Raw genomic sequence first — 11,437 nt, forward strand, 5'->3', positions numbered from 1 at the left:
GCCTGCATCCACCACCTTTCCCTCATTAGGCCAACCCCTACTTGGATTTCAAGGCTCAGCTGGGGGCAGGGGGAAGGGTCCACTTTCCCAGGGTGGCAGCTGTGCTCCCAGGCTCTTCCTTGTCAGGGAATGTAGCCGTGACACAGGATAGCCTTAGTTAGGATTCAGAAAGACCCAGATTTAAATTCGGATGCCGGGTGACCTTTGGTGGAGTAATTTAGCCTCTCAGGGTCTTGGTTCTTATATCAGTAAATGTACAACCACTTCATGATGGTCCTTGAAAATTGATCAAAAGAAGTTTCAATAAAGAATCCTCAGCTTAACAATTGTTAACTATTGTTTGGAAACAGGAGATGAGAGAAAGGAGATTAATCATATCACCAACTGGTTTTTAACCAATCCCTATAGCAATTCTCCCCAGTGACACTGTTTCCATCTGTAAACTCCTGTTACCACTTTTGTGACTTCATTCACACTCAAATGATGTCACAGTGAAGACAGGGTCTGTCTAACTGGGTCTGTCTCCCCAGTTAGATCAGGCTAATTTTTATGATAATATTTTGGGGGGTGGCAAGGGGTGTTCTGGACTGGCAGATACTGTAGATGCACATCTCAGAACCCCTGAAAAAATCTTAGTGGAGCTTTTGGGTGGTGAGAAAAGCAGATAAGGAACCCCTTGAGGGCAGGGCTGTGTCATATCCATCCAGGTCCCAAGACCCACAGAGAGAGCCTGGAACCCAGAGGGCACAGAGGAAATGGTCACCAAATGAACAAAGTATGGTTTGCATGAAAATCTAGCCGCTGCCTGATTTTCCCAGGCACTGAGCCTCCAGTTTCTGGAGTCAGGGCCTTCTCCTGCCCCAGGCTATAATTAGGGAGAGGGACACTCTCACGCAAGCCAGGCCTGGGAATGTGCTCAGAGCCCTGAGCCACACCCAGTCTTGGATAATGCTTTCCCTAGCACTGTGGGGACCATAGCACCTGGGAGCCACTGGAGGAGGAAAAGGTCCCAGTTCGAAAGGAAGAGGGCCCTGTTTCTCATCCCACCAGCAGTCCTGGCCTTGTTGTGTGACCCCCATTTCCTGACTCCCACTTTCCCCTCTTGCAGACATCCCACCCCCTCCTGGGCTTTGGGTCCAACCTCAGCTGCCCCCTTATCCCCTCACCCCCACCAGGTGCTGCAGGGCAGAGGTGGGGCATGGTGCCAAGGCTTCATCAGAGCTAATGAGGGCTCAGCTCTTCAGATGCCAGTGCAAGATACAGGAAAGTACCAGAACTGCCCGCAGCCCCCAATCACGGCCTGGGGTACTCAGCTCCCTCCTCCCTCTCTTGGGGAGGAACCAGGGGCCGCACCCTCGGAAGAGGAAAGGGAGATTTGGAAGAATCTTCCCAAGTACAGAGAGTGCCGTGGTGCCAGGGGAAGATGGGGATGCGGGGCATGAACCAGAAAACAGCCTCAGGGTGGGGTAGGGGTCTCACCTGGGCTGCCGAAGGCTTCACGGTCCACTGCTCAGTCCAAAAAAAACTGCCAACAGAAACTCGCCCCTTACTTTCCCCCGGTTCATGGAATCACAGCAGGTCAGGGCTGGAGAGACCATGGGCACTTCTCCACTACCCTCGGATTAGAACTCAGCAGCCTGAACCCACTTCTCACCTGGCGTCCAACCTCCCTCTTCCTCCCACTTTTGCTTGTCCCTTCCCCTCTGCTTCTAATCCCTTGGCCTTGGCCTTTCTCTAGGCCTCAGTTTCCCTTTGAGCCAAGTGGGGAGGCAGGGGAGGGGGTGGTCTCTAATATCTGTCCAGCTAAAGCTTACAAAGATGTTCCCTTTCTCGGGGGCATCTCCCCCCACTCCCTCGCTCTCTTTTGGAGAATGGTGGAAACTCTGTGGTGGAGGGAAGGGGTCTGCACTGCAGCCTCCCCTTACAGCCTTTCCGGGCTCTCAGGCTAGCCCAGATCTCCACCCCTCCCTCCTACCGAGGCCTCTAAGTCCTGCGTCTACATCCAATTCTCTCCAAGGAGCTCTCACACTCTCTGAGGAAATTAAAAAGGAAAAAGCTGCAGATTTAGGAGCCCAGAGTCAGAGAGAAGTCAAGCTAGGGACTGTTGGAAACCAGGCCAAAATGAACTCTGTCCTTCCCTAATTAACCCTCACTTGGGGGCCAAGACCCTGGAGTGGTTGTCCTCCCACATGGCTCCCACATGTCCCCCTAGCCTGACCACATTCCTCCGGCCCACACACCTCCCCCCAGCCCTCCCGCCAAAGGGGCCAGTCCTGGGTCTGTTTCCATCCTTGGCTTGTGGGTCTCAGTCATCCCCACGCTCCGCCCCAAGTTCTCTCCTCGCAGGGATTCAGGCTGAGCTTTGAAAGGGTCACTTCAAAGAGGACCTGCCTGCCGAGGGCCCAGCCAGACCCAGGGCTGGCTGCTCGGCCAGATTCCCGGTGGCTGGGGACAAAGGCCCCACTGTTCCCCCGACCCCCAGACGCCCCCAAATGCACTGGGCATAAGAAGTCTTTCTTTCCACAGTTCCGTTCCTTACAGGCCCCGGCTCTTTGCCACAGGGAGTAGCCCTGGCCCCTCGTCCAGGAGAGTCTGGGGGGTGGGGGGTCAGGGAGCTACCAGTTCCCCACCCCCACCATACACCCAACCCCTTTGGGCAGCCAGGATGTGGAGGCAGCCTTGGGCTGACTTCAGAGCCAGTGGTCCAGGCACCGCACCGCCCCTCAGCCACCAAGCCCTTCCTGGCCTGCAGTGGCCTCCCCGCTTCTCCCACCCATCAGAACCATGCCCATCCTTCCAGGCCTCCTCCAGGCAGCCTCTCAGGACTCCCTCTCCTCAGAGGAGCCTCATAGCCCAAACCACAGCAGCCAACCTCTCACCCCGCTCCCCAGTTCCCAACAGCGGGAACCAGGTCTCGCCTGCTCCTTTAATTTCCTACCACACGGTGCTGATCCCAAAGCAGGATCCTTAAGGTTTTCTCTGTCAACCCCTCACCCAACGCCTGAATTCTCTCTAGTCTAGCCTGTGCTTGCTCACCTCCACTGACAGGGGCCTCATTACCTCCAGGGACAGCTCTTCAGATTACTCCGACCATAAAGGGTTCTCTTTATTGAGCCCAAATTGTGTTGTTCTCATTTCCATCCAGTTGCTGCTAATAGTTGAGATTACCAAATGTCAGCCAGTTTACCTGTATTACCTCATTTAATCCTCTCAACAATTTTGAGGGATTATTTCAGGGATGAGAAAATGGAGGCTAAAAACAACTAAGTAACTTGGCCAAGGTCACATAGTGAATAAGGGGTAAAGCTGAAATTTGAACCCCCTCAGGCTGAAGGCAGGGCCTAGACACCCAATGTGCCTCCCAGTGTACCAGGGGCCGTGCCAGGTCTGGGCCTCTCATCTCCCGAGGTTGCTTGTCGGTAGAGAAGGCAGACCACACCCACCACACTTCTTTTTTCCTAGTTAGCTCCCACCAGCCTTTGTCAGCAGATGAAGTGTGGCCTGGGGATAGTGACAGACACAGCCAGTGGGAAGCAGGGGGAGTCAGAGGGGAAGAGGTCACCCGCCTAGGGGTACGCAGGTTGGAGGAGGTTGGAGGAGGTGACCTTGGGACTCAGGTTTAGGACTGGAGGTGAGAGATGGAGAATTGATAACTATGACAGGCCCTGTCCCAAACCTGACACTCCGTCCACCCTCCAACTTGAAAGGCACAGAATCTTCCACAAAGGTGATGCATTGGGCTGAACATCTCAGGGCCACAGAGATGAAAAAGGAACAGACATCTTTAATCCAACCTGTAGTCTTTTCCCACCTGCCCATTGCTCAGCGCCATCCCCTTGGAACTCTGCAGGAGGAAGGGAGGGAGTGGGAGCAAGAGAGAAGTCAGAAAGCTGAGGGGCCCCAGTGGCTGTTGTTAAGCCTTGGAGGGCAGTACTGATAGGGCGTGGGTTTTTTTTGGCCACACCACGCGGGGCTTGCAGGATCTTAATTCCCCCATCAGGGATGGAACCCGTGCCCCCTGCTGTGAGGGCACAGAGTCCTAACCACTGGACCGCCAGGGAATTCCCCAGGGTGAGCTTTCCTTTCCTCTCTAGGTTTGGCTCAGGCACTCCTGGCACAGATAACAAAACGATGCTCCTCTAGGCTACTTTCCCAAGACTCCAACCCAGCTACTTCCAAAGGATTACAGGATTCTGTGATTTTTCCATACACTGTCAGTGAGTCAGTGAGTCAGTCAGTCAACAAACATTCTCGGAGTACTGGCTGCATACCAGGCTCTGTGGTACCAAGATAAACATGACACCTCTGGGGCTGCTTGGAATAATCACAGTCAACTCCCTAGCTCTGCCACTTACTAGCTGTGTGACCTCAGGAAGCCACATAATTCTTTGTGCCAGTTTCTTCATCTGTCAAATGGATAGGAATAATGTACCCAGTGGTCAGCACTGTGGAAGTAGTTGCTATGATTATTTTCCCAGTCCGGCAGGGGAGACTGATGTGTAGACCAAACATCACAATGCTGGGGCAGAGCTGGGCACGGGGCACCCACGAGGCCAGGGGAGGGGCTGCTCCCGGTCTGCACTTCACAAACATTTATGGAGGGCCGCTCTGTGCCAGGCACTGTGCTGGCCACTGGGGACACAGAGATGAACGGGACACATTGTCCACTTGTCCCTGCTCCTCCCTGCCCTCCTTTTCCCTTCCTGGGGCCTAGTCTCAGAACCCTGCACTGGAGGGGGGCACCCAGGACAGAACTGTGTGGGGAAAGGCATGGCCTGGGAGCCCGGGAGTCAGAACCCCTGGGTTCATGTCCACCACTCCCAGCCTATCTGACCTTGGCCACTCTCTGGCCTCAGGTTCCCCACTGTTGGACAAGATGACCCCTCTGGTCCTGACCCACTCTGATAGATGATGAATACGCTCCACCCCCATAGAGCTTTAAACTCGCCCCAGAGTCCAGTCCCAAGGCCATCCCAGCCTGTCGTCCCACTGAGGCAGTGAAGAGGAGACGCCTGCCTGGTACTGACTGGCACTGCCCTGCTGACGAGCTGGCACAATTTCACATGAAAGAGGAAGGCCTGGATCTAAAGGCGGGTTGTTTGAAGGGGGTGGAGGGTACTAGGGGAAAGGCAGAGCCAGCTCCCACAGGCCCTATTCATGGCTCTCTCTGGGGAGGGAGAGAGAGCAGGATAATTAAAACCAGGCTTTGTCCAAATCCCTGACCAAGCCAATATCTCACCTTTGAACCCCTGCAGCCAATAGAGCAGGGCTGATGCCCCTTTGGAAGGAAAACACCAATGAACCAAGCCACAGCCCAAGTGCGGTGGGCTAGCATAGGGCGGGATGGGGGGTTGGTGGAGTAAATGAGCTGATTCCCCACCCAACAACCATGGATGGATACCTGAGGCTTTGCCACCCTGAGACCTCTTGTCCCCATCCGTGTCCCAGCTGAAAGCAACCAAGCTCCAATCCAGCAAGAGGTTGACCTTGATCTTGGCCTGTATCCAAGACAGACCCAGATTCAGGGAGTGACAGCAGACAAGGCAGGTCATGAAAAGCAGGGTAGTGGAGTGAGACCATGAATTTGAGCCAGACTGCTGGGTTCCTACCCTGGCTCTGCCACTTGTTAGCGATGGGATTTTGGCCAAGCTATTGGCTCTCTGTGCCTCAGTGTCCTCAACTGAAAAATGAGGATAATAACAGCACCCACGTCATGGTGGTTTTGTGAGGATTAAATGAGGTAACATATAAATCCTGGCCTAGAGTAATCGCTATCTATGTCTTAGCTATCAGCTATACTATTAGAGCAATTCTCCATCCTTAAAACACATTTTTTTCAGGCACTAATATATATGCTCATTTGAGTATATTTGCATCTCCCATGAATCTCTCCAGATTTCTACACTGGAATCCAACATTACAGGAATCTACCTAACCCACTATACTGGAGGAAACTTTCCTGCGTGATGCTCCAGGCTCACCTGGGATGCTGCAGCTCGTAAGCCTCTCCCTAGAAGTTCTCCCAAATGGCTAATTGCAATCCCTCATTCGGTAACTTATTCCATTCTCTTTTGTAGACTCTCTTTTAATCTGATACATCATGAAGTCCTTCTTAAGTATCCCTGCGATAAAGGATGAAGCAATAAATGCCTCTTTCCACTACTGCACTGCCCTTTTCTGTAACCAGCACCCTTCCTCATCCCCCACTCCATGCCAAAAATGCTGCACCCCTGGGGGCCAGACTGGCCTCCTGCTCCCCTTGCCCCTGAGCTCAGGGTTGGCCTGGTGCGGGGGCACACAGGTCCCCATCCAGGCTGCCCAAACACAAGGCCTATTCCCAGCATCCAGTCCCTCTCTGTTTGAGCTGAGATCCTCAAAAGCCTGCCCCATTCCCCATGGTGTCCCAAAGGCACCTTCCTAACAATGCTCCCCTCCCTAGAGCTTCATCTTGTGCTGTGACTCCCATCAGAAGACCCGGGTTCTAGACCTGGCACTGTCGCTGTGTAGTCTCAGACCCTAATACCCACCCTGCCTGCTCCCAGGGCTTTTGAGGCCCTCAAATCCAGCATTGAAGGATTTACTGCTCTCATCATTCCCAAGGGGAGGGAGGGGCTTCAGATGCAGGAACTTGGAGCTCCCAGAAACCTACGGTGGACCCAACCACCTTGTGAGCAAGTGGAAGAAGGGTCTGGGGCTGGGAGCCTCTGGGCTGTGTTTGGAGGCGAAATGACTGGTTATGTAATTGAGATTCAAATCGCAGGCCAGTGAGCACATCTCAGTGAGAGCAGCCGTTCTGGGGAATGGGGCTGTTGCCCTGGCAGAGGGGGAGAACCCCAGGGGATCAAACACCTTCCCTGCACTCCCACAGCTGGGCCACAGGCTGGGGCTGGGGGTGGAGATAGTAGGGGGGGTGGAGATGAAGTAGGTGTTGGTGTGTGTGTGTGTTGGAGGGTGGGGGGTGGGAATCCAAGAAACTTGACGATAATGACCTTCACTTCCATCCCCAGTCCACCCTGAAATTCAAGTTTCTAGTTAGGAAACACTTTGGCTGAAAGGTGGAGGGGGAGTCAGGGGATAGAGATGCAGACCAAGGGAGAACTGTGCCTACATCCAGCTACTGAGATACACACCAGTCTCAGAGTTTGCAAAGCACCAGACCCCAGCTCCAACACTGAGGGGATGGTTGGGGAGGAATGGCCCTAAATCCTCCAGCCCCGTCAAAAGAGGAACAGACCTCCTCAGCCCAGGTCTTGATCCCAACCTGGACCCCCAGGAAACTTCTTTTTCAAGCTCAGAAAATGACTGGCCTGACAGTGTTCAACCCTTCGACTTGGAAAGGGGTGGAGTGCATGTTGGGGTGCTCCAGCGGAACGGGGCAGTCAGGCTCAGAGGTGGGGTGCTGGCCCCAGTGGGGCCCGGAGGCCCCTGCTGGCCCTCCCCAGCCTCAGCAGCCGGCAAATGAAAGAACCCAAGCAAAGCAGCCCAGCGCTGAGTAATGCCCCTGGCACCCCATGCCGAGACCCACCCACAGCCAGCCCGAGAGGGCAGAGGGGAGGGCAGCCGCGCCTGCAAGACCAAGGGTCCCCGGCCTGTTTCTCTTCCCCTGGGGGGCGGTGGACCCGCGCCGGGCAGCTCGTCGGGCGGTCCGGCCCGGCAGCGCGGGGAGTGTGGCGCAGGGAGGGGGTGTCCGGCCACAGTGGCCAAGGACATCCCGCTCCGGGAACCCCTCCCCCACTCCCTCTCCCTCCAGCTGTGCCGGGGCCTCGCCAACGGAAAACGAAAACTCGGGCAGAGGAAACGGCGGCAGGCGCCCCGCCTGGAAAACCCGGACAAAAGGCGCGGGCCTCCCGCCCCCGCTGCCCGGCCGCTGGGGGCCTGGCACCGCCGCCCGGGTCGGTGCCCCCGGCCCTGGCAGCCCCGTGCTAGCCCCGGCCCCCTGCCTGCCTTCTTCCTTCCCGCCCCCTGCCCAGGGCAGCTCGCGCTCCGGCCCCCTCCCCGGCCACCAGCCGATGTTCCCTGCAGCCATGCCCGTGGTGCCCGCGCCGTGCGCCCCAGGCTGTGCCCGCCGAGCGGGGGCGCAGCGACCCCGGTCCCAGCTGCCAGCTTCCCGTTAGCGCCTGGATCCGCCCCCTCCCCTGGCTCAGCACCCTCACCTTGGGGGGCCGGGGCTCCGGGCGGGGCGGGATCCCGACCAGGCAGAAGGCGACTCCATTCATCGGGCGGCAGCTGCGGCTCTGCTGCCAGGGCACTGCTGGGGGCGCGGGCAGGGACCAGGGAGGGGCGGGGCCGGAGGGGCGGGGCCGAACGCGGAGGGGTGGAGCGTCTCTTCGCTCCTCCTCCTGCGCTCCTAAAAGGGCGCACCCTCTGCCTCTTGTTAGGGTAGCAGACTGGTACAGAGGGCTGAGGCAGGGGTTGGCGCTGGCAGCGGAGCTAGGGGGCAGAACACAGCCAGCGGAAGAGAGATGGTCTTAGAGAGGGTTTGGGCCGGCCTCCAGGGGACCAGCCCAGATAGACGGTGATCCGGGCCGGCCGAGGAAAGAGGACAACGGCACAGGACACAGAACTAGCACCGAGAGAGGGAGGGAGGGAGGGAGAGAGGGAGGAAGGGAAAGGAAAGCAGAGAGAAACACAGCCAGACAGAGATAGTCAGAAACAGAGACGGAGAGACCCAGAAAGCATGAGAGAGGCAGGGACACGACAGAGACAGAGTAGAGAGAGGCAGAGAAAATCAAAGACAAAGATGAAGAGACACAGGTTGGAAGAGAGGGAGAGACAGAAAAAAGGCTTAGGGAGCCTTCCATCCAGAGACTCACGGAAGCTGAGACAAGGGCAGAGATGGTTATACCCAAGGGGGAGGGGGAGGGCGACGAGGGTAACAGGGGAACTTTCAGGGGCTTCATGCCCCTCAATCTAGGACACCCCTCCCAGGCAGAGTCTCAGCCCAGGATCCCATGCAGGCTGTAAGAGAGAGGCAGGTGCCCCAGCCCTTCAGACCCCCACCCAGCCAGCCTGTGGCTCAGGCCTCTAGACAGCCCACAGACCCACTCTGCAGTGGGTGACAGTAAGAGCAGAGACCCTCCAGGCCTCCCAATCACAAGCTCCCACAGCCTCCCTTCCCAGCTTCACTCTGAGCTGGGCCCAAAGAACCGTCGGGGTCCTGAGTCAATTTCTCATTTCCCTGCCCCCAAGCAGGACCCCTGCAGCCCATCCCCTGATGATCCAGGAAGGGACAGTCTCTCAGTCCTTAGTTTCTGCTGGAAAGTTCTTTCTGCTATCTAACTAACATCCTTCCTACCTCCTATTTTTTACAGCCTATGCTTACCTCTTTCCCTTGCCTTTTTGTAGTTTTAAAGGGCTCCTGCATTCCTTCACCCAGATTGTGAAGAAAGGAAGGCAGAGACCATAGATAAATAAGAATATGATTTGGGCAAGGCAGGCAATGAAAGTGGGAAGGCCGACTCTGCCTGCTGAAATGGCCCACCCACTCTGGGGCAGTGAGCCTCATAAAACCTCTTTGCTTCACCACCACCACCATCCCGACTCCTGAGAGTGGATCAGCCCCAAGTCCTGGACCCCTCAGGATCAGGGAGTCAGGCCCTGCAGGGGGCAGTATGGCCCAGACACCTACTAGAACATCCTTACTCCTGTAAACCTGAGGAAGGAGACGTTGACTTGTTTTTAAATCTTATGTTTTATTTAATTTATTTTAAATTCCCTGGAAGTCAATGAAAAGGGATGCTTTTGTAATAATGGAAGGGCAGTTAAGGACTCCTTCATTCCCCACCTCTCTTCATCAAGGTCATGTGCAGCCAGAATTATGCCCCACTTCTGAGAAGTTCTTCCTGCTATCTAACGGTAATCCATCATACTGCCTGTATTTTCTTGCTTAATCTTAAACCAGGTCCCTCTGTCTGACTCTTTCTGCCCTGTGGCTCCAACAGTCCAAGGCTTGCTGCCACCCTGGTTCAGGGGTCCTTTCCTGTCAAAACAAATGTGTAAGGGGGGAGTGGTGGCATCTGAGATCCAGACTGGACTGAGGCTGTGGGGAAGGGGAGGAGGGTGGTGGCCTCTGGAGTGCCCCTGGCTCACTTTTTCCAGAGCCTGATGCCCTCAGACACTGCAGGAGGCGGTGAGAGGAAATGAGCTCACACTGGCCGGCAGGCAATTCCTCCCTCCACAATGCACTGCACTCACCTCCCCCACCCTCTCCCACTTCCCAGAAAGTGCACTCTTCCCCCACCCTGCTGCCCTTCCCACCTCTTCCTGCACCTTGACCTGCACCCCCATCCTGTCCCGGCCCTCCCCCATCCACCTTCTCCAGCACCTCTTTCATTCTTCCTTTCCGTCCTGGCTCCCCATCCTCTTTGACGACTGTGTCTCATTCCCTGCATCCCACCATCCACGCCCCCCAAATCCACTCTATTCCTGGCACACTCTTTCTCTGGGGATTAGGGCAGTGAAGCCCAACATGGGATGGAGGGTGTCCCTCACTGAGGACCCTCTTTATACTCCCCCTCTTTCTAAATTCCTCTCCCAGCCTAATCACCTCCCTTCATTCACAAATGTTTATTGGGAGTCCTGATATACCATGGGTGGGAGAGTGGAGGTTGCCCCTGGGGATAGGAGATAAGGCTTAGCTCCTTCCCTTGAGGGGTCCTGAGATCCCAGAAAAGGAGCCATGGGAGGCTGGAGAAGCAGAGGAAGTCTTCCAGAAGCAGGTGGCCATGATCTTTTGAGGGCGTCATGGATGGGACGGGGTAGGGTGGGCAATGGGGGGAGAAACACACCAGGGAGAAAGACTATCATGGACAAAGGCAGGGAGGCAGGAGAGAGCAGACTCTAGCAGTGTGGCTGGAGCCAGGCGGAAGGTTCGTGGGCAGGAAGCATGGAGGGATGAGGAAGGAAATGCGGGTGGGGATGTTTCTGTGGAGTGACTGTGCCTGAGGCACTTAGATTCTAGCCTCGCTTAGGGCAGGGATTTAAGCGGAGATGTGCCATGGCCACTGTGGCGAGACGTGGAAGAGAACGGAGGGCAGCAAGGAGCCAGGGGTGGGCGGCCAGGTTGGGGGGCCCTGCACCTGGGCAGGGGGCACCAATCATCGGAGGCCCCCGGATCTTGTTGACCAAATGGGAGTTGCGGGAAGGAAATGGAAGAGTCTAGAACAACTCCAAGGTTTCTCGCTCAGAATATTAGGTAGACGAGTTGTCTGGAGTGTTCTCAGGGAGAAGGGACGTGCCAGGCACTGGGCTAAGTAATCCTTTGTATACATTATTCCAAATTAGCCTTACAAAGGAGCTGTGAAACAGATATTATAATCCTCATTTACGGATAAGGACACTGAGGCGCAGAGGGCTTGAGTATCTTACCCAAGGCCATGCAGGATTTGAACCCACGCCTTTGGGTTCCAGAGTCCACACACTTAACCTGCAGGCTGTG

The 11,437-nt window shown here is 55.8% G+C and overlaps 1 protein-coding gene across 3 annotated transcripts in view; it reads right to left on the reverse strand.

Moving 5' to 3' along the window:
- The window catches only part of ARHGAP23 (Rho GTPase activating protein 23), a 72,107-nt gene extending 63,875 nt beyond the window's left edge, over positions 1-8,232 (reverse strand). For 2 of the 3 annotated variants that reach the window (XM_061175721.1, XM_061175719.1), the window contains exon 1: positions 8,154-8,232. In XM_061175721.1, the coding sequence (XP_061031704.1) occupies positions 8,154-8,216 (63 nt within the window). In that variant the 5' untranslated portion in view covers positions 8,217-8,232. The remainder of the gene's footprint in view (positions 1-8,153) is intronic. The other variant, XM_061175720.1, reaches the window with a different exon arrangement.
- Positions 8,233-11,437: the final 3,205 nt, after the last annotated feature.

The sequence above is a fragment of the Eubalaena glacialis genome, chromosome 19 (genome assembly GCF_028564815.1).
Source record: "Eubalaena glacialis isolate mEubGla1 chromosome 19, mEubGla1.1.hap2.+ XY, whole genome shotgun sequence".
In the NCBI taxonomy this organism is placed as follows: Eukaryota; Metazoa; Chordata; class Mammalia; order Artiodactyla; family Balaenidae; genus Eubalaena; species Eubalaena glacialis.